At 35.7% G+C, this 25,350-nt stretch overlaps 1 protein-coding gene across 1 annotated transcript in view; it reads right to left on the bottom strand.

Annotated features, from left to right (window-relative positions):
- The window catches only part of LOC135226886 (uncharacterized), a 303,064-nt gene that overhangs the window by 63,696 nt on the left and 214,018 nt on the right, over positions 1 to 25,350 (bottom strand). Inside the window, exon 3 of the mRNA XM_064266578.1 lies at positions 1,679 to 1,873. Within this exon, the coding sequence (XP_064122648.1) occupies positions 1,679 to 1,871 (193 nt within the window). The 5' untranslated portion in view covers positions 1,872 to 1,873. The remainder of the gene's footprint in view (positions 1 to 1,678; positions 1,874 to 25,350) is intronic.

Genomic DNA, 25,350 nt, shown 5'->3' with positions numbered 1-25,350 from the left:
ACCAGTGAGCTGATTAACAGCTCTCCTAGGGCTGGCCCGAATGATTAGGTATTTTTACGTGGCTAGGAACCAATTAGTTACCTAGCAACGGAACCTACAGCTTATCGTGGGATCCGAGCCACATTATATCGAGAAATGTTTTTCTAATCACCAGAAACAAATCCTCTGATTTCAGGTTGGCAGAGCGGGGAATCGAACTAGGAAACTACCAATCAGTAGGCGAGCACGTAAACCACTCGTCCAACGAGAAACTCTCCCTTATGAAGATAAAGTACATATTGCTATCCTTTCATTTCTAAGGTTGACATGCAAATGGCATCTTCCTATGTATTTTACCTTAATTTTCAGCAAAATATTGTAAAACATAACCCTAAAAATCACATACAGAGAGAGAGAGAGAGAGAGAGAGAGAGAGAGAGAGAGAGAGACGAGAGAGAGAGAGAGAGAGAGAGAGAGAGAGAGAGAGAGAGAGAGAGAGACTATGTTACTCAGCAAACAAGGACGTGTTTACTCTCCTCTACAATATAGCCATATTGACTTAACCAGCTGCTATTACCTCTAAGGAGCTTACAAAAGTGGAATGAATTTCCAGAAGTTGGAAGAGAAGAGGGACTCACTTATAATGATGTTAATCTTAGTAGCACTGCTCAGCCTCACAATGAGAGAGAGAGAGAGAGAGAGAGAGAGAGAGAGAGAGAGAGAGAGAGAGAGAGAGAGAGAGACTATTCTACATTCTCCTGGCTCTTTCAAAAGTTGTTGGTACCTGGATCTTTAATTCCTTGAACCTGTACTATGTACGCTCCCCTGACAACCAGAAACTTAACTTGCACCAGTTAGTGCTTGGGAAGAAGAAGTCTTCATCGAACTATTTTTTATAGTTTTGATCACAAACAAGCTCCACAATAAATGGGTTCGAACTCGTGCTATTAAATGCTGCCTCCGACGACGTGGCATTCTAAATAAACTTTATAACTTTGGTGTTAGAAACGCTGACTTGACACCAGTCAAGACTTTCAGTTAGACTTGAAGTATCGTGTCTGGTGTTCCAAAGGGTGATAAGGGTAATCTTCTGGTGCCATTGTTAATTTTAGCCTTTACTTGTGTCGTGATTATTGGCATTAAAAATAAAATGACACTATGCAGATGATGCTACTCTGTTTGTGGTTGATTTGTTCTTCAACCTCCTCCTGCAAACCTGCTTGTCCTTCCCAGACGGGGGCGGGGTAGGTAGGGGAACGGGAAGGTAGGGGAGACATCCAACCTCTTCCTGCAAACCTGTTTGTCCACCCCAGGCGGGGGTTGGGTAGGTAGGGGAACGGGAAGGTAGGGGAGACATCAACTTCCTCCTGCAAACCTGTTTGTCCACCCCAGGTGCAATGGGGTAGGTAGGGAACGGGAGGGTAGGGAAGACGTCCAACCTCCTCCTGGAAACCTGTTTGTCCACCCTAGGTAGAGGCAGGGTAAGTAGGGGATCGGATGGACAAGGGAGACATCCAACCTCTTCCTGCAAACCTGTTTGTCCACCCTGGGGCAGGAAGGGAATCGGATGGGCAGGGAAGACATCAGCATGTAGCATGCGCTAACCAGCTCGTAATAGTAATAATAATAATAATCATTACAAAAATACCATACCAGAAAACTCTTTCCACACCAGTAAATCACAACACTTGGAACCAACCTCCGCTTATAGAGCGATTGTCGAGCGACTGATCATCCTCCAGTGGTCGTTCCTGAGGGCTCCCCCCTCCACCAGCGGATGCGGAGGCCGCCTTCCTTTGTTCTGACTCTGCCCTGACGAAGAGTATGGCCACGGCGCCCCCGATCACGCCCACCACTATCATCACCACCACCCGAGCCAGGACGCTTTCCATTCCTACGTCAGAAGGAAAAAATCAATCATTTGTTGTGTATATAGGACTTTTAGTACAGGAGTATATGCAAATTAATTGACAAAATCAAAGATAAATTATTTTAAAATGTTCTATTAAAAATCGTAATTCTGTTGGATTATGTACTCGGTAAATTTCAGCCTAGGTGAGGGCCATGCAGATTACGACCTCACCTAAAATTACTAGTTTAAAAGATATATATATATATATATATATATATATATATATATATATATATATATATATATATATATATATATGAGGTTTTAGTCTTCCTTTTTCACGAAGATAGCTATATGAGGTTGTAGTCCACATGGGGAAAGAAAAGCTGAAATTCCTTTTTAGCTCAAACAGCTGTTGAGCTAAAAGGGATTTCAGCTTTACTTTTCCCATGTGGACTACAACCTCATATATCTATATATATATATATATATATATATATATATATATATATATATATATATATATATGTTTCATGGAAGCTCAGACCAGGAATACGATGAGATGGTTATAACTTTTTCAACAGTTTATTCCGATGTTTCGTAGATCATATTTACATCTGGGATTTCTACCAAAAATTAAAAAATAAATATATTGTAAAGTTTGACACAATAAAATAAAAGTCAGTTAAAAGTCAGAAGTAAAATACTAAAATGTCCGATGAACAGACAAATAAGAAACTAGATTGCACAATACAAAAAGAAGGTCTGACCTTCTATGAAACATACCATGGACTTCTTTGTCTCATCATCCTACCCATTATATATACATAATAAAACAGATAACCAAAGGACTGATAGGGAAAGAACTGGGAATTAAGCGTGAATTTTTTAATATCAAGGATTTGTTAATGAACAGTTAAGTGAAAAGATTAGATTGAAAGCAGGGGGAAATCTATGTGACCTATGGACCTAGAAAAAGCACACGATAAAACTGGGTAGACAGAGATAATGTGAAGAGTGTTAAGGATTCATGTCATGCAGCGCAAGTTGCTGAGGGTAATAAAAAGTTATGATGGATCTAAAGTATGTGTCAGACTTTGAAGGGAGAGTGACTAGTTTGGCGCAAAAAATGACGCTTTGATGAAGGATTAAGATGGTTTCAAGTTTGCAGTTGATACAATACTGATCAAGAATAGTGAAAATAAACTACAGAGGTTAGTAAAAAGTTTGAAAATGCTTGGAAGAAGTTGAGAGTAAATCAATGAGGTCATGAGGGTAAAAGGAAAAAAAGGAAGAGGAAGAAATGAATGCTAATATGGCAGTCGAAGAATGAACACAGTACATTCGGAAAGATAGTTGGGAGTGAACAGTTTCGAATAATGACAAGATGAGAGAAGAGACAAAATAAACAAAGTGAGGAAAGTAGCATGATCGCTGTAAACTACAGGGAGAAGCATATAGTGTCTAAGGAAGGAAAGGCTGGTGGATCGTTGAGCCAGCTCTACTCTATGGTAGTGAAGAGTAGATATGGTTTGAAATAAAATTTTGAAAAAAAGGTGGAAACTGCAGAAATGAATGCTATATAGGTCACACAAGAAGAAGTGTGGGATGAGAAATGAAGTTATATGTATTTGCATAAGGGCTAATGAGGGTAAAGGAATGGATAAGGTGTTTCGAGATAGTTCAGTCATGAAGAAAGATTGGCGGATGACAGGATGGCGAAAAAAGGTTACAATCACGAAGTCTTGAGCGAAGAGGTACTAGAAGAGACCCTCAACCTCCACCAAGAGACACAGAACATATATATGTAAGAGTGAAAGGTCCAGTGTGTGTCGGGGGGTTCAGCGTGCTGCTAATAAACCCGGGCTTGAGTGAATGAGACGGCTAAAGCACAGGACATTCATCAATGACTTGGCGGTTTGAGAGCCATTAAGGCTAGTGAAGCTGTTTAACGCTGAACAAATACATGCATGCACAAGTATTATATATATATATATATATATATATTATATATATATAAAACTATATATATACGTATGTAGGTACGTATATATAAATAAAATAAATATTATATATATATATATATATATATATATTATATATATATATAATATATGTATGCATACACAAATAAGTGATAAAAGTGCATATCGCATATGGTATACTTATAGACAGAACACACACACACACATATATATACCAAACATACATCGAGCTACAAATGTCCTTTTTACATCTAATTCGCTCTAACCTCGGAATTAATATAGTTTTCATATAGTGTTGACCGGAGGGGAATTTTTTAGTCGATGAATAAATTTGTTGGCTCACCTGCGCGAACCATCGAACCAACAAATTCGGGATGCATAGTGAAGCCTTAAACACACACACCACACACACACACACACACCACACATATATATATATATATATATATATATATATATATATATATATATTATATGAAATTATAATTTCAGCTTCGAGGAGATATTAAATATACACCACTTACTCTAAGGGGAAATTGAAAGAGGCTACTACCGGCCTTATCAACTTTAATTTTATGAACCTCTACTTAGAAATAGCAAAAGTAAAGGATAAAATATACAGTGCAAATAATCAAAGTAAAAAAAAAAAATACACACACAGAGACCTGCTTCAGTTACACATTTTAATGAGCGTCAGAAATTGAAGAGAACCCTCTTCAATTTTGTACTGCTGTCGTTCGACAATAGTCAATAGTATGTGAAAAAACAAAGAGGGGCTCCCAGATGGAAGTTCTTGTAAAGACCTCGTGGAAGCCGGAGAGGCAGAATAACGTTTAGTGTCCTATTTTCCACTGCACTCAATGGTGCATGTATATATAGTATATATATATATATATATATATATATATATATATATATATATATATATATATATATAACATAGTATATAGCTCTCTCTCTCTCTTCTCTCGCTCCAAATCTCTCTCTCTCGCTCTCTTCTTCTCTCTCTCTCTCTATATATATATATATATATATATATATATATATGGGCATAAAGAAATACATACATAAATTATATTGGTTTGTATGTATGTATGTATGTGTATGTATGTATGTATGTATATATATATATATATATATATATATATATATATATATATATATATATATACTATATCTTTCCCATATTATAGCATGAATTTAGTATAAGGCCGTCATGTTGTTCGGTCAAACTGAGAAGAATCAACGGAAGATGAAAAGGTATTATTCAAAAGTGTTATGGGGTAGAAGAGGAAGATTTAGATAAAGTAGGACAGATGTAGAGAAAGGGTTACTGGAAAGAAAGGGCTTTAATATCCACAGAGCGCAAGAGGGCATGCAACGCCAAAGTTAACAGCGCAATTTGTGTACCTGCCAAGATTCATCCTTTAAAAGTAATGAGGCAGCAGTAATTGCGTGCTGTCTTCTTATATGTAAGAATAGAATAGAACAGACTAACAATTTAGACCATAGGCCAACCACTCGGACGTATGAGGTCATTCACCCATGTAAGGGAAATTTTAGAGCAAAGAGGTTTGAAAGGTGTAACAGGAGGAAGACCTCGCAATTGCTCTATGAATCAATTGCTATCAGACACTGGAAAGTCAGACGGATTAAAGTGAATAAGAATCGGAGGTACAGTAAAAGGAATGTAAGGGGTTGCAGGTCGGGCCCGAAGGGACAATGCAAAGGACCTCCTTTATTGCATACAGTGCATGGCACGAGGTACACTGACGACACTACCCCCTTCGGAGTGTTCTATGTTAACCTCCTTGTTGGGGCAAGAGACACAAATAAAGTAGCACACACAGAGACACAACGGAATGTGAGGTCTCTGGCGTGTAGCATCAAAGCACACGAGAGAGAGAGAGAGAGAGAGAGAGAGGAGAGAGAGAGACAAAGACCGAACAAAGGGAAACAGTAAAGGGAAAAACGACGGGGGAAAAGAGGGCGGCCCTAATTTAGAAGTCCACTGACACCCTCGACTGTTGACTTCGGGGGAGAGACAAAGACCTACAGGAGGCCTGAAGAAATGGGACGGACAAAAGCCTCCACTTTATAGTTCCCTTCCCCTCAGCGCGCCCTTCCTCTCACTCATCCCCTGGATGGCGCCTTTCAAGGGACCCATTCAAATCTCTCTCTCTCTCTCTCTCTCTTAGTAAGGAATTGAACCTGCTTCAAGAGATATACATCCTTCTTCTATCGATATACAAAGTGAATTACGTAGTTAGTGGTTAGTCGACTGTGGTTGGCAGCACCAAAGGTGAAAAACGACAAGCAACCACCTCCTCTACAGGTTTACGCATACATGCATGACTACATACATACAGATATATAATATATGAATATATAAGTTCACATGTACACTACTGAAAAATGGCTATACCAACTGTTTAACTAGTATCTTATATACAATTTTTTACAAGATTATTTGCACACATACATACAAGCATATATATATATATATATATATATATATATATATATATCTATTCATATAGTATACACACAAAACACAATCTATATATAGAAAGGCAATGCCAAGTGTTTTCATATACATAGCATCACGTATACTATTCCGTGAACAAGTTATTCATATATATATATATATATATATATATATATATATATATATATATAGAATATAATGTATGTGTTCATTACCATATACGTCTATATGCTGTCTGTTCACAGACATGCAGAGGCACTCCAAAAAGTTGAACGCAATTTTATAAACAATAACAGTTGGCAACGGTTAGCGAGGAAAACTATGCGATAGAAATACCGGGTGCAATTAGCGTTCAACAAATGTCCTTTGTCTGAGTCTGTTTCACATAAAGCTGTTTACAAGCAACCGTATGAACCCTTTACCATTGATGCTGAAGCCACTTCTCAGTAATTTACATATGCACATATTTATAAAAAGCCTCTGATATCCACAGTAAAGTATCCCGTGCTTACACAAATGTATGATAAATGACAATAAAATAATAAAGATGTCAGAATTTAATTTTCTCGTACTGAAAAAATCCTATTATAATTAGATCTTTGTAAGATTGTTCGTCATATATATATATATATATATACTATATATATATATATATATATATATATATATTTCTATCTTAGCCATCCTCCAAAAAATTCCAAAAAAATATATCATATATATATATATATAATTATATATATATATATATATATTATACATTGTACAACTTTCCCTAACAGAGAAATACATACAAAAATAATCTTTCGTCACTTTTCTTTATACCATTACATATATATATATATATATATATATATATATATATATATATATATAATGCTTACAAATCACAGTAGATGCACGTGACTTCATTAAATAAGTGAATACCACAGGAAAATTATCATTTTCCTGTGGTATTCGCTTTATATATATATATATTATATATATATATATATATATATATATATATATATATATACACACACATATAGATATATATGTGTGTGTGTGTGTGTATACTGCAATACATACAAATTGTCACAGCCCTATTGCGTCATAGCGTATCAGGCACAACTGTTACGAAACAACAGGAAGTAACTGCTCACGCGACCTCCTACTTTCGATTTTTTGACATGAAAGTCGACGGTATAACCTCACTCACACCGCATTCCAGCTAAAGTACCTGGTGGGATGGAGGGAGGGGAGGGGGTGTGTTGAGCTAGGGAGAGGGGGAAGGTTGGGGAGGAGGTAGTGACGACAAACGGTCGCGCAATGTTGACAGTTTTCCTTCTTTCATGGCCTCGTCTGCCTTTCCCAGAATCACCACCGACTGAATGGCTAAAATGGCCTTTTTTTTTTTTTTTTTTCCAGATTTGGCAGACAATGAGAGTCACGGTTAAAAAGCGCCACCACTAGTTTTTATTATTCTCTTTTATTCCGTTTGCATTGTGGGACATCGTGAGTCATATGAATCTCGATTAGAATATCTGTTAACAAAGCTTTGGGGAGATGCTGTACCCAGACGATTCAAGGACGTATTACTATGAAAATTACGACCTTCAATTTGGCAAAATTGGTTGTATCCTAACCACTAACCTCCATCATCCTCCCCCATCACCCCCCACCAACCAAAAAATTACAAAATATAATACAATCCAAACGGATCTGGTCAGACGCTTTGATGTACTGTTATATATAAAGTAGCAAAAAAAAAAAAAAAAAAAAAAAAAAAAATTGAGTTGTCAAAGGGAATTTGAAAATCGAAGTGGAAAAAAAGCTTTTCTAGGTAGTGAAGATTCTTCCCGTCTCCCAAGATTCGTCTCCATCTTTCAAATTCTCACACACACACACACACATACACATGAATAACTTGATCACGAAATGTATAGAGCGTGATGCTATGTATTAGCAAATGTATGCCACGGAGGAAAATGAAAAAGCGAGAACTGCAGAGATCTTTCGGTCTTAACGACCCTTTTCCTCCGTGGCATTATCTTTATCTACACACACACACACACACACACACACATATATTATATATATATATATATATATATATAATATATAATAGAGATATATATAATTATATATATATATATATGTATATATAATTATAGATATTCTCTGCAACTCTTTCCATCCAGTGGATCCAGAGAGTGTTGCGTATATGGAGTTCCACCCAATTGGGACCTACTACAGTTGAGTCACTACCAGGTAACGACTCAGTCTTTAGGCAATGTGAGGATTATGGACTCCAAGGAATGCGTCTCATGGCCTCCGCCTCGCCTGGGAATCGAACCTAAGATTACTGCAAGATGAATTTTGTCGAAACTTATCTGGTAACTCCCATTCAAATAAAGACTAACTGGCAACCTAAGTTCAGTAGATCTTCGTTTAACCAGACAACTAGGCTCATTAACAGCTCTCCTACGGCTGACCCGTAGGATTAGATACTTTTACATGGCTAGTTACCAAGTGGTAGCCTAGCAACGGGACTTACAGTTTACTGTGGGATCCGAACAACATCATATCGAGAAATCAGCTTCCAATCGACCAGAAACAAATTTCTCTGGCTCTGCGTTGGCAGAGCGGGGAATCGAACTCGGGACTGCCAAATCGGTAAGCGAGCACATATACCACTCGTCCAACGAGGAACTAACTGGCAAACTTCCCTTATATGAGGTCTTGGGAGATATTTAACTACTTGTCGATTTGCAATTAACTTGAGATCGCCATCAATTCAATGTGGACAGGTATTCAGCTGTCTTCCTTCTTAATTACTTCCTGATTTGTTGACCTCCAAGTGAGGGAGAAGGCGTAGGAGGAGGGGGAACGAAAACGAGGCAAAGGGAGAAGGAAGAGGAACTGGTTCTCCCTCACTGGTTTCCTCTTTCCTCTTTCCGTCATGAAATGTTGCAATCCGCCTGCTAAGTTGCATTGTATTGAATGAAGAATTGAATAAAGAACTTAGCTCAAAGACCAAGCACTGGGACCTATAAGGTTATTCAGCGCTGAAACGGAAATTGAAAGTAAAAAGTTTGAAAGGTGTAACAAGAGGAAAACCTCAAAGCAGTTGCAGTATGAATCAACTGTTAGGAGAGGGTGGAAAGTCAGATGGTAGAAAGAGAATATGAAAGGAGGCACAGTAAAAGGAACGAAAGGGGTTGCTGCTAGGGGCCGAAGGCACGCTTAAAAGGACCTGAAGGAATGCCTAAAGTACACCCCATGAGGTGTACTGACGGCACTACTCCACTACAGGGCCTTCAGCTAAAACGAAGTGTGTGTGTGTGTGTGTGTGTGTGTGTGTGTGTGTGTGTGTGAGAGAGAGAGAGAGAGAGAGAGAGAGAGAGAGAGAGAGAGAGAGAAAGGCAAGTTGCTCGTCAGACGTCGCTTCCTCTTCCTCTATGACGTAAATATACTCTAAAATGAAATTAGCATTTTTCAAAAGACGAGTAAATGACAAGACATCTTTTTAACATCTGATTCAATACTATATATATATATATATATATATATATATATATATATATATATATATAGATATATATATATATTCTATATATATATATACACATATATATATATAATATAGTAATATATATATATATATAATATATATATATTCTGTATACTATATATAGTATATATATACATATATAGATAGTATATATATATATAGATATATATATATATATAAAACACATCGTCGTGTTTTATATAATTGTTGGCCGAGTCGGGTAATGTCTCACGAGTCCTGATTTCTCCTTTGGTGCGTCGGTTCGAATCCACAGAGGACGAAATTATTATCAACTAAAATATTCCCCTTCGGATAACATATATGAAAATATATCAATTCCAAAGTAGAGCGAATTGGATATGAAGGATATTTGTTGCTTAATGCATATATATATATATATATATAATATATATATATATATATATATATATATATATATATATAATACATATATATGTAACATAAAGAGGGGGATTTGCTATGAGATATTTTAAATAATGTATAATGTGATGTGCTGTGATGTTTCTTAGAATGTAGAGAATCAGCAATTTAACTTCCTTATATGCAGAGTGTCCGAGCGACAGCTTAGGAATGCTTACGCATCTTTTTCTTGAGGTGGTGTGATCAAGACTGCTGTCTTAAGCAAATCAGTCCCTTCGTCCTGTCGCCATGAGAGCAATGTAGAGGTGACTTTGAAACTGGATTCAAGCAGTTTCAAGCGTGAACATTCTGGACATTGAGTGTGGGTTTGTACGTAAGTGTGCGAGCCTTTCCCTCCTACATAATGAATGTAGGCTTATCATGAAGTGGCGTCTATTACACAAAGAAGGCAGGCCCGGAATGGCCCTGCCAAAGTATTTTTGATTAGTGTCAGCGCAACTGTGCTGAAATGGGTGAGTGTTATTATATCTGTTTTAGCCAAAGTGTAGCTGGATTGTATTTGAATATTTATTTCAGAGATATTCTATTTATGTGATCTTTGATTATGCTCTTGTGCTTACCAGAGTGTTCTCTTGTCTTCTAGCAGGCGATTCTAGAATGTGGGAATCGATCTGGTAGAGGGAACTATTTTCTGGAGAAGAGTGGGGATTATTCATTGGAGAAATGGTGTACTGACTAATTACTGCGTAGACTGTTAGATTAATTACCGAGGGTTATCTTTATCTGAGTAATTTGGACTTTGAATTAACATTCCATTTAATCATTCTGTTAAGAATCTGAGTTATTCAGTTAATACTTTGCTTTTAAATAAATGCATATTTTTGTAATTCACGACTCTGATTTGATGACCTAGATTATAGAGGGGAGGTATGTCGAGAGAGAGAAAATGTTACCAGTTGTCTTGGCCGCTCTTGGCCTATCGCTACCTTTTAGAATAACGAGACAGTTGGCCATCTCGTTATTATATATGTAGGAGAGAGAGAGAGAGAGAGAGAGAGAGAGAGAGCAGCACGAGTCAGTCAAAATTCTCGCCTCTTGGAAAAACGAAAGATATATATTTATATCTATAAGAATCGGGTGAAAGGACGATTCGGATTCCACGTTCATTAGGGCGTGAAAATACACAACACGACAATGCACCAGGGCGCTTGCTAAGCTTTCAAAAGGCCACGTTGGCGATCAAAGACAACTTTTAATAGCATTACGATGTCGAAATTCCTTTTGGAAGTTCAGAACCTTTACTCGGGACCGAAATGGAGCTTACCCAGCCGTACATACTTGCCAGAGAGAGAGGAGAGAGAGAGAGAGAGAGAGAGAGAGAGAGAGGAATAAATAAATACGTGGAAAAGCATTAAATAAATAGAGAGAAAGAGAGAACATAAATAAATACATGGAAATATATATATATATATATAATATATATTATATATATACTATATATATATTATATATGAACAGACAGAGAGAGAGAGAGAGAGAGAGGGAGAGGAGAGAAGAGAGAGAGAGAGAGAGAGAGAGAGAGAGAGAATAAATAAATACATGGAAAAGCATTACAACGAGGATAGAGAGAGAGAGAGAGAGAAATACATGGAAAACATTGCACGATCAGAGACAGAGCAAATAAATACGTGGACAAGCATTACACGAATAGAGAGAGAGAGAGAGAGAGAGAGAGAGAGAGAGAGAGAGAGAGAGAGGTTATTTGCCTTGATTTCAAAACCTTACCAATCATTTTCTCACTGGAAATTCGTCCACATTTGAATCTCCAGAAAGGAGAATGCAGAAAAAGAATAAAATTTGGAATGTGCAGAGAAATAAAGTAAAAAAAAAAAAAAAAATAGAGGCAACAGAGAGAAATAAACAGAAAATACGAAAATATAGTAGACTCACATCAACCCTGCATTCGATGTCTAGGCCAGTCCCTTACGACGCTCCTGATTGGCTGTTGATAAGCCACTCACAAGGCTGGAAACTCTCAGTCTCTCTCGAGAGTTCACATAGGCAGGATGTATGTTCCACCCTCCTGAGGGATACTTTTGAAAGACGTATCCCTAAGGAAAGGTGGAACATAGATCCTACCCATGTGAACCCTCGAGAGAGACTGAGAGTTTCCAGCCCTGTGATTGGCTTATCAACAGCCAATCAGGAGCGTCGTAAGGGACTGGCCTAGACATCAAATGCACGGCTGATATGAATCTACTATAGCAATTTTTGGTCATATTAACATGCACTAATATAAAGTCAACGACATGATTATGTAGCGTCCTGTCAGGCATTCAATCACACGAAAATCAATGTATATAATTGTGAAAAAAAACGTTAAATTTCACGTCGACAGATCTCCAACTATTCTCCGACATTCACCGACGGTTACGTACATTCAGGACTTGGTGACCCAGCGAATGCTTTCGTGAATTTCATCACAATATGTTGTTGACAATGGAAAATATAAATATAAACTGGGCTGAAAGCGTGACTTCCAACTACCTTCGCTTTGTGAGGAATTGGAGATAAGGAAGGAGTACGAGAACGTCACGGAAAGAAGGAGAAGAAGAAGAAGAAGAAGAAGAAGAAGAAAGAAGAAGAAGAAGAAGAAGAAGTACGAAGCAAAGGCTCCGTTAACCTTCAATATTAGCGGATAAAGCGCCGTCGACGGTTGAAGAGGGAAATATGTGCTCATATCGTAGATGACTTCTGATATTTCATCTCTGGGCCAATCTCGCCCAGGAGGAGGAAGACGACGCGGGAAGAGGGGAAAGGGAAAAAAGATGAAGAGCGGGAAAGAAGAGGAACTGGTTTTTCCTCCCTTCTCCTCTTTCTTCTTTCCTCTTTCCGCTGCTTATACGATCTGTGCTCGTGAGGTTTAAAGTATAAGGGCGTAGTAAAACGATACAATATTTCTGCTGAAGCGAAGTTAACGAGAGAGAGAGAGAGAGAGAGAGGAGAGAGAGAGAGATAGTTCCGAAGGCCTCGTTAAAACCAGCTATGCACACAAATAAACAGGCATCGTACAGATGCATACAGCAAACAAGAACTTGTCAAAAACAAACACATAAAGATTCAAAAGATTACTGACAACCAGAAATATATAGATCTATATTTACAAAAGAAATGTAGGCAGAAATAGTCATAGATTCAGATCGGGGGACACACGAGGTAAAATAGACGACTTAAATGCAGGCCCACGTGATATACAGAGTGAGAGAAAGAGAGAGAAAGAGAGCTCCGAAAGCCTCGCTAAAACCAGGTATAAATATCAACAGACAACACAGACAGAAATGTATAGAACGGACATGAACTGGTCGAATACAAACAAAGGTTCAAAGGGGTTATTGACTACCAGGAATATATAAGAGAGATATATTTACAATAATAAATGTAGGCACATATAGTCAAATATATATAGATTGAGGGACAGAGATAAAATAAACGCCTTGACAACAAGCACGCATGACATAGAAAGAGAGAGAGAGAGAGAGAGAGAGAGAGAGAGAGAGAGAGATATTTTCTAAGAATCTAAGGCATTGTTAAAACCATACGAGGAAACAGACAACAGATGTAGAAAGGCACAGAACAAATAACAACTTGTCAAAAACGAAAACAAAGATTCAAAGGATTACTGATAAAGCAATACACAGAGAGAGAGGAACATGAATCACTCATTACGGGAGCTTGAATGGAAGACCCCAAACAAAAGACTAACCACTTGAAAAGAGCGAAAAAATAATTGTTCCCCGGCCATGAATTACTCCTCTGCTTCCGATGGCGTCGCCCTACTTCAAGTACGATGACTTGACAAAGGGGGGAGGAGGGGGAGGGGAGGAAGGGGATGAAAAAGGGGTGGGGTAGGCAAGCGTTATGCAAAAGAAGTCCTTCAGACCTCAAACCCTTTGCATTATAGTATGCGACAGATAAAATTTTTTCTCCCTGACTCTCTGCTATAGTAGTAGTTATACTGTGAATTCTCTCTCTCTCTCTCTCTCTCTCTCTCTCTCTCTCTCTCTCTCTCTCTCCGTATCTATGCGTCATTCTATGCAGCCGAGGGGTGTTGTGTTCCTGAAATGTGAAAATAATGTCTGTGGTCTTATGGAGACGATTGTTTATGGGTTCTTGCTTATATCGCTAGTGCAGCCTCTCTCTCTCTCTCTCTCTCTCTCTCTCTCTTGATATTTATGCGTGATTCTTAAATGTAAAAATAACATCTGTGGTTTTATGGAAAAGATTGTTTATGGGTTCTTGCTATATCGCTAGTGCAGCCTCTCTCTCTCTCTCTCTCTCTTCTCTCCTCTCTCTTCTCTCTCTTCTCTCTCTATCCTCTTCAGTTAAGCGTCAACACTCTCCTCTCTTTCAAGAGCAAACAATCAGGCGCACCCCGTGGACGCTTTATTTCCAGAGAAGGACTGCATTAATTTTTAAAGCAGCTCTTAGACACGAACGTCACATCTTTTTATGAAACGTTTCCATAGAAGCTGAACAACAGCGCCTTGAACAAGCTTGTGTATATTCATACGAAGGAATATTCATGTCAGGGTTGGTGATTATTTTTTTTTAATAAAAAGATAATAAAATCAATTATTTATTTGATTTTTTATTTATTTGATATTTTTATTTATTTGTTTTTTTATTTTTTAGATGTTTTTTTAATCCCTTTTCCCCTCAAAATGCATTTTATGACAGAATTACTATTGATATATCTTTTAGGTTTCCAGTTCTGGCCTAAAGTATGTACTTGCAATTTTATTTATGTCAAAATGAATAGATGCAGCACAGCTATGCTCAAGTTTTTATTAACCTCAAAACCCTATTTTTCAATTTGTTTGCTTTCAAATTAAAAAAATAGAAATTTTTTTAAATCATGATTTTTTAATTTAAAAAATCAATTGTTTAACCACATGATTAAATCAGTTTGATTTAATCATTGCCAACCCTGGCACATGTATACTTAATAAACGAATAATAAATAAAATAATAATAATAATACGACTTACGATGTCAAAACATATCTGAAATGAAATGGTGGAATTTTAAAACAACAACTAACGTAATACTATTAGTTGAAATCTATCATCATAATTACCATCTAAATGCAGAGAAAGAAAAAAATCGTCTTCACCAAAATATATTGTCTTCCATTCTTTCCAAATGACCGAAACTTCTGAAAAAAAACAACTTTGATCAATCCTTCCACATGGACTAATCATTTTACCACTTTCTAAGTATTTCCAGAGTTTAAACTTTCAATTCTTAAACAACATATGCTATTCAAACAGATCATTCATGATTCGGCAGCATAAGTGTGAATACGACAAGGATAAACATAGTCCTTAGCTTTAAACCAGAGCGTTTTAATGGGCCTTTTATACTTTATATATATATATATATATATATATATATATATATATATATATATTATATATATGCAGGCATGTTGTTTGTGTATATGTGTTTGTATGTATATATATATATATGTATATATATATATATATATATATATATATGCAGGCATGTGTTTGTGTATATGTGTTGTATATATATATATTATATATATATATATATATATATATATATATATATATATATATATATACAACATATATGTAAAACAAATTCTATTCTACAGGTGCAAAATCTTTTCGTATATTAAAGCAATATTTTTGATGAAAAAATAAATAAAACCTGCCTGGATTTCATAGCCCCACCAACCAACGTTCCCTTACATTCCACCCTGTGCTGTCAAAGACGATGAGATTGGAAGTCTTGTCAAGTGTGAAACCAGATCCTATTGACAGATACATTCGTACTCATATATCTTCAACTCTCAACGAGCATCCACAGATTATGCATTACTTGTCAAAACAAAGAGCTTCACATAATAAGCAGCAGAAAATAGAGCAATTTTGCGGTCGTTCAGTACGCAACAAGAATAGCATGATCTCATCATCACCATCATTCATCATCATCATCAACAACAACGAACAACAACAACAACAACAATAAATAATAATAAATAATAATAATAATAATTAATAATAATAATAATAATAATAATAATAATAATAATAATCATGGTAGCATGAGTCAAGCTGTATGGCAAGAGCATCAAGGAAATAGATACCCTAATCCAGACTGTAAGGATTGTATATGGAGACATCAGGATGGAGTTTGGAATAGAAAAATGTGCCTTAGTCAACATACAAAAGGGCAAAGTAGCAAAGATTGAAGGGATACAGCTACCAGATGGGAACAACATCAAACACAGATGAGACGGGATACAAATACCTGGGAATAATGGAAGGAGGGGATATAAAACACCAAGAGATGAAGGACGATCAGGAAGAATATATGCAGAGACTCAAGGCGATACTCAAGTCAAAACTCAACGCCGGAAATATGATAAAAGCCATAAACACATGGGCAGTGCCAGTAATCAGATACAGAGCAGGAATAGTGGAATGGACGAAGGCAGAACTTCGCAGCATAGGTCAGAAAACCAAGAAACATATGACAATACACAAAGAACTACACCCAAGAGCAAATACGGACAGACTATACATAACACGAAAGGAAGGAGGGAGGGGACTACTAAGCATAGAGGACTGCGTCAACATCGAGAACAGAGCACTGGGGCAATATCTGAAAACCAGTGAAGACGAGTGGCTCAAGAGTGCATGGGAAGAAGGACTGATAAAAGTAGACGAAGACCCACAAATATACAGAGACAGGACAAGGACAAGCAGAACAGAGAAATGGCACAACAAACCAATGCACGGACAATACATGAGACAGACTAAAGAACTAGCCAGCGATGACACGTGGCAATGGCTACTAAGGGGAGACCTCAAGAAGGAAACTGACGGAATGATAACAGCGGCACAATATCAGGCCCTAAGAACCAGATATGTTCAAAGAACGATAGATGGAAATAACATCGGCACGTTGCACAGAACCAGTACAAAAAGAGGCATGATACAGTAGCAAAAGCCCTCCACTGGAGCCTGTGCAAGAAACATCAGCTACCTTGCAGTAATAAGTGGTACGACCACAAACCTGAAGTAGTGATAGAAAACGATCAGGCAAAGATCCTCTGGGACTATGGTATCAGAACAGATAGGGTGATACGTGCAAATAGACCAGACGTGACGTTCATTGACAAAATCAAGAAGAAAGTATCACTCATTGATGTCGCAATACCATGGGACACCAGAGTTGAAGAGAAAGAAAGGGAAAAATGGATAAGTATCAAGACATTAAAAATTAAGAAGGATTATAAGGATATAGGATATGCCAGTGGAAATTGTGCCCATAATCATAGGAACACTAGGCACGATCCCATTATCCCCGAAAAGGAATCTGGAAAAACTAGAAGCTGAAGTAGCTCCAGGACTCATGCAGAAGAGTGTGATCCTAGAAACGGCGCACATAGTATGAAAAGTGATGGACTCCTAAGGAGGCAGGATGCAACCCGGAACCCCACACTGTAAATACCACCCAGTCGAATTGGAGCATGAGTATTATTATCACCATCATCATCAACAACAACAACAACAACAATAATAATAATAATAATAGCATGACTATCATCATTATCAGCAGCAATAATAATAATAATAATAATAATAATAATAATAATAATAGCATGACTATTATCATCATCAGCAACAACAACAACAACAACAATAATAATAATAATAATCCAAAGAAACTCATAATCACAATAAAATGGGAAAGTAAATCCACTGATGTATGCCTGTTTGATTTTGTTTTTTTGGCTTTACTTTCCTAAAATAATAATAATAATAATAATAATAATAATAATAATAATATAATAATAATAATAATAATAAAATTTACTCATGGTAGCGTGAGTCTTGAAATGAAACAAATCCACAGTTAAGTAAGGGTAAACATTTGTTTACAAATAAATGTACATAAACATAGATCTTTCGGGAACAGATTCAAGAAAAGCTCTATGTTTACATTTATTTTCATAGTATCTATATGAACCCATACGTAACTGCGGGTTTGTTTGTTTCTCCAATAATAATAATAATAATAAATAATAATAATATAATAATAATAATAATAATAATATAATATAATAATATAACTAATATGACCCGATACACAAATACCACTCAGTCGAATAGGATGACTGTGATAGACGAATAATAATAATCATAAATAATAATGATAGTCTCTAAATAACTATAATCAGGCAGTAGAACCAATAAAACAACAATAGCCATAAAAAAGTTTCAAATAAATCAGGAAGAGGCTCAATACAATTACAACAGCCTAAAAAAGTTTCCCCCTAAAAGGAGGAGGCTTCAGACAAGACCCATACAATAGCCATTGCCACGTTCATCCCCTTCTCTTACTGTTGATTCAAGGATAAAAGGCCCTTCAGCAGCCTATCTGCCACTTCACAGAAAACGCATTAGCAGCACCTCGGACAACCTCACTGCAGTATATCAAGTCATTGCATTTATCCTGCGCACAAACTCGTGTCTCCTCTCTCTCTCTCTCTCTCTCTCTCTCTCCTTCTCTCTCTCTCTCTCTCTCTCTCTCTCTCTTTCTGTATAATATATATATATATATATATATATATATATATATATATATATATATATATATATATCAATAGAGGGATCCACAGTAATATCTTGTTTATCTAGATATAATATATTTGGATGGAATATATTATATTATTGCTTAGTGATCAAGTCCACAGGAGGATGGACTTTCGAAAGCTTTTAAGCTTTGTATATATTTCCTAAATATATTATATCTAGATAAACAAGGATATTACTGTGGATCCCTCTATTGATTTCTTAGAAGCACGATACAGTGTTTTTATATTGCATATATATATATATATATATATATATATATATATATATATACATATATATATATATATATATATATATACATATATGTACATGACTGGTAAAAATGTTCTGTTACAACAGAATTCCATCTAATAAAAAAGGAAGCCCATAAAACACCAAAAATACTATATTTCAGAGACTGCAGTCTCCCTCTTCAGGTAGATGAATGAGCTCATTCATCTACCTGAAGAGGGAGCAGCAGTCTCTGAAATATAGTATTTTGGTGTTTTATGGGCTCTTTTATTAGATATATGTACATATTCATAAAGTTAAAATATTATTCACAAGAAGTAGTCTTTATTTTGAAGTATTGCTGTCACAAAGGTGACTTTATAACCAATACTGATATTTTCATATCACTTGAAACTGAGGTGGTGCAAAACAACACATACACATACACATACACACACACACACACACACACACACATATATATATATATATATATATATATATATATATATATATATATATATATAAGCGAATACCACGGGAAATGATAGTCAGAAATCCAAGCGCTTTCGTCTTATTCAGACATCGTCAAGGAGCTACTAAAGTACAATAGGAGAGAAGGCCTCAGGTACAAACAAGATCAGAATACCAGATGGTTAATTATCAAAAGGGTAAAAAATTAAAAGGGATAATCCAGGATTATCGGATATCACACGGTCACAAACTTAAACAGATTCTGACCCTAACCAAATTTACAAAGTATCTTTACAGTCCAAAACATGTAAAAACTGAATATATTAATTTTGTTGCTTATATTTATCTACAACTTTTTTCATTATGAAAGCATCAAGTTTAAATAACCAAGACTTAAATTTAGAACATTTCTATTATTTGATTTGATAAAACAAGATTCAATGATATTCCTTTCAACTGTGTCATTACATGGGACTAAGGCTCTTGCTTGACTCCAGTTAATAGGATGGTCTAAATCTCTCATATGTACAAATAATGCATTCGAGTATTTTGCCCAGGTCTCACAGAATATTGATGTTGCTTGAGACGCTGTGAAAGAGATTTGCCGGTCTGTCCGTAATAGACTTTATCACACTTTTTGCGAAGGAAATTTCATATATGCAGCCTGGAAGATCTTTAGAGAATTTTGATTACTAAACTCTTGACATTAATATTACTGAAAACAACATTTATGTTAAAAAGCTTTAAAAATTCTAGGAATATCTAAAAACCTTTCATCATAAGGTAATTTTAGAATGTTATGCTTACTAAATTCAAGTTTGTCATTAGTTGAATAAAATGTTTTTCTAGCTCTTTTCCATGCCACATCTACAAAAGTCCTTGGGTATTTAAGTTTCAATGCAATATCATAAATAGTTTTTAATTTCAGCGTCAATAAAACTGTTCCTAATGGGCTTTACAGACACGTAAAGCCCTTAGGAACATCCCAGAAAAAACAGAGAATTTAACATTTTGATGGTGATTGGAGTAGTAATAACAAAACAGGCAATATTAGTTGATTTTCGAAAGACTGAAAAGTGAAATTTCTATCATTTCTATGGACAGTTACATCAAGAAAATTCAAATTACAATTTCTTTCTTCCTCTACAGTAAATTTTATAGAAGGACTAAATTATTGAGATTATTAAGGAATTCCTGGAGGTTTTTGGTGACTGGCCAAATACAGAAGATATCATCCACGTACCTAAACCAAATAACTTTTTGGGGCAAATTCTTGGTAAGAGTTTTGTCTAAAAATTCCATGTAAATATTGCTAAGGACAGGAGATAATGGGATTACCCATAGCCATGCCAAACTTTTGTACATAAATTCCCCATTGAAACAAAATTTACTATCTTTGATACATAACCTTATGAGACTAATGAGATTTGCTACACTTAAAGGAATGTCATGACGCTCTAATTTCCTCTTCCAAATATTCAAGTAAGTCATCTACAGGCACTTTTTGTAAATAAAGAGACAACATCAAAACTAACCATATTAAAATCATAATTCAAATTTAAACTATTCAATTTGTTTATAAAATCAACATTGTTTTTTAACATTCGTGTTAGAAATATTTCCTACCAAGGAAAGGGTAAGAATTTTTACAAGCCATTTAGATAAATTATACGTAACTGAGCCCACTGAACTAATGATTGGTCTGATAGGGTTATTGATTTTATGTGTCTTGACTAAACCATACATGTAAGTAGGGAGCGCATTGCGGTGTAAACTGTTTAAATTAAATGGTCCAAGCCCTTCAAATGGATTTAATTTGTTTATTATAATGGGAGTTAACTGTCTGTGAGGGTCAGACCTCAGTTTCGTATAAGTATAGTGTCATTTAGCAATGTCATTATTTACTTATATAGTTCCACTTTTATCCATATTACCACTGCATTAGATTTATCTGCTTTGTCCACCTTCACTGTTTCGTCTTCTTTAAATTTTCTTAAAAGCCTGGAGAAATCTCACGGGTACAATTAGGGGGAGAAGTTTACTCATAGCACCATACACAATCCTTTTACAAATATTGATATCATCAGGGCATAGTTTTGATTCAATTTTTTTTCTAAATAACAAAAGGATTTTGAGATGTCGACACAGTCCAGGTTTACCATTAAATACCCAAAGCTTTAAACCCATATCCCAAAGCCGCTGTCCGTAGCACTATCCACTGGTTTTGTCAGATAAAATTAATCATGAGTCCACGTTGGCATGCTTAGTTCAGTCGCTTTCAGCATAGGTTTTTCAGCTTGACTTGGAGCTCCTTTTCAAGACGGTTTGCAGCACTTTTCTCAATTTTCCGTAGCAATAATCCAGCATCCGATTCTTCAATCGACAGGAACGCGTCTGATTAAAGCTATACCGTCTGCTTCTAAGTGTACGGAACGCATCATCTACTTCCCACTTTTTGTGATGTCGATGTGTTTTCTGAAGTATGATGTGTTTGAAACTCGTCGCAAAGGTCGCTCTGCTAGGCGAAGGAATTCTCACTGGTAAAATCGACTTGGGGCATCACTTGCTCGTTCATGCACTTCCTATATATATATATTATATATATATATAGTATTATATATAATATATATATATATATTATATAGTATATATATATATATATATATATATAGGGTATGCACAGTTCATATTCCGCAAGATGTCCCTCCTTATTCCCCGATAGGGTAGTTTTAACAGTCTGATATATAATCAGTATGTATTTTGGGACGAGTTTTTTTCGTAGCTCATAACCTTCTCCCACCCCATGGTGTGGCCCACCATACTTAACAAAGACCGCATAAATCATTTAATGATTGTTGATCAACTCCTATCACCTCTGCGTCCATGACTGCCTTATTACATGTAAACTTACAATACATTTCAAGATGTAGTAATTACAGTTAGGATCCTACTTCTTAAGATCAAATCAACCTCTTTTTTTTCATTCTACAAAGAAAAAAATATTCTTCATACCCATTCTTTCTACACTTTTCCTTCGTTTGAGCATACCTTACTCAATCTGGTCAGCCAGTCAAAGTGTATACTGAGGCATTACACTTTTAATCCCATAAAACACGTTGAAATTTATATATACTATATATATTATATATCTATATATATACTATATATATACATATATATATATATTTGTGTGTGTCTGTTCCATAAAAATTTTGCGAAATTGTATGCACATATCTATAGCACTTGCCATTCAAGGATACATGACTCACATAGGCTTACCAATTTTACATGCTCTGCCTTTCGTAAAAAATGTGAAAAAACAACAAATATGAATTATACTTGATCACATTTTAAAAATCTGATTAACATGCATTAGTGGGAGCCATGCTTTTCCCTTCTGTACTTCACGGAGTTTGAGAGAGAGAGAGACCTTACCTTACCTTACAGACTTACATCTTGTTTGGGGTTGACCCAGGTCCCTCAGTGTGAGGCACCTCTAATGTCTACCAGAGAGTTTGCTAGTACATCCCTTCCGGTAAAATATTTTTGGCATCTTCCAATCCGGGATGGTCTGGGGATGCAGCTTAGATATTTGTCGAGCTTATTCTTAAACACATCTACGCTCACTCCTGATATATTCCTCAGATGAGCTGGCTGCGCATCGAATAGACGCTGCATTATCGATGCTGGTGTGTAGTGAATTAATGTCCTGTGTGGCTTTTCCTTATTTTTCCTGGTATAGTTTTGGGGACTTATTAATCTACCTCTGCTTTTGCTCATTCTGATATTTTTAGCTCCATGATTTTGGTTTTTCGCTATTCCTTCTATCTGTTTCCATGCCTGAATTATCATGTAGCGTTCTCTTCTCCTTTCTAGACTTTATAATTTTAAGGATTGTAGTCTTTCCCAGTAGTCAAGATCCTTAACTTCTTCTATTCTAGCTGTAAAAGACCTTTGTACACTCTCTATTTGTGCAATATCCTTTTGATAGTGTGGGTACCATATCATATTGCATTCAAGTGGACTACTAACATACGTTTTATAAAGCATAATCATGTGTTAGCTTTTCTTGTTTTGAATTGCCGTAACAACATTCCCATTTTTTGCTTTACAATTTTGCCATACAATTGCTATTTTGATCATTGGATAACATGTTCCTATTCATCATACACACCAAGGTCTTTAACTGCTTATCCTTATTTGTGGAGTCCTCATTATTAGGTCCCTAATATGCATATAGCTTTCCTTCTCTGTCTCCATAATTTATTGATTCAAATTTATCAGAGTTGAATACCATCCTATTTACCTCTGCCCAATCATATATTTTGTTAAGGTCTCTTTGTAGCGCGTTTCCTATCTTCATCACAAGTAAATTTCTCTAGCTTATTCTTGTGTCCATCAGCGAACTACTCACTACCGAGTCCTTAACATTAAACTGTCTGTGTCTGCAGTCATAAATAACAAAACAGTAATCCAGCTAACAACCCGTACTTGTGGCACACACCCGGATATTACCTTAGCTTCATCCGATTTCTCTCGTTTCAATAGCTATCTGTTTTCTGTTGTGTAAAAAAAATTTCTTTTAACCACCTTCCTACTTTATCCACTATATTATGTTTTTTCTAATTTTCTTCGCTAATATATTATGGTCTACCTTGTCAAAAGCTTTTGCAAAGTCTAGATACCACCACATCTTTTTTTCATTTCCGCTTTCATATTTTTGTATATGTTTTTCTCACGGTGGACTAACAGTTGGGTTTGTGTACTTTTTCTGGGTACAAAACCTGTTGTCCTATATCAACAATTATTTTTTGGGTTAAATGTTCCATATATTTTTTCTTCACTGCCCTTTTCATACACTTTCATAATATGTGATGTTAGACTCACAGGCCTATAATCACTCGCCTTTAGTCTTGATCCACTTTTGAACAAAGTAGGGGTAATATATGCTAATTTGTGGTCATCATAATCTTGCCTGTATCTACACTTGTCTTAATAATATTTTGCAAGTGGCTTTGCGATAGAATGAACTACTTTCTTTAACAAAATAGCAGGGACACCATCAGCCCTGCAATAGCTCCATTTTTTAATTTCATTAATAGCTGCACAATATCAGCTTCATTAATATCTATCTGCTAATATTCACTATTTTCGTCCCTTACTTCTATATCATTATCTTCATTATCAATTCTAGGGGTGAATTCTCTCTTATATCGTTCTGCCAATATGTGCATATTTCCCTTTTTTTTTCATTCGTTAATCTCCCTTCATTCTTAGAGGGCCTATTTCTATTCTTCTTTTATTCATCTTTTCCGCATACTAGTATATAGTTTGGGGTTTTTTCTTGATATTTACTAGGGTTTTTTCTTCCAATCCGTTTTTCATTTTCTTTTGATTGTATAATCTTTTTGTTCTGCATTTTCTATCTTACTTTTTAGTTCGATCACTTTCCATGCATTTTTTTTTCTTTTGCAAGACCTTTTTTTCCACTTTCTGATTTTCTGGAACAAGATCCTTCTGTCTCTTGGTATGCATGACTGATGTTTACTTTTCTCTTCGGTATATATTTATCCACTTTTTTTTTTTTTTTTTTTTTTTTTTTTTTTTTTTTTTATTTTCTCTAATATTTTATAAAATGTCTCCGTATTTACCTGTATATCATCACTTACGAAAATGTTATCCAATCTTTGTTTAATTCTTCTTCATTTATTTTCTGACCATTTTATATTTTTACT

This window comes from Macrobrachium nipponense, chromosome 15 (assembly GCF_015104395.2).
Source record: "Macrobrachium nipponense isolate FS-2020 chromosome 15, ASM1510439v2, whole genome shotgun sequence".
NCBI classification, from domain to species: domain Eukaryota; kingdom Metazoa; phylum Arthropoda; class Malacostraca; order Decapoda; family Palaemonidae; genus Macrobrachium; species Macrobrachium nipponense.
The sequence above is the reverse complement of the archived record's forward strand: the minus strand, read 5'-3'. Positions and strand labels throughout refer to the sequence as shown.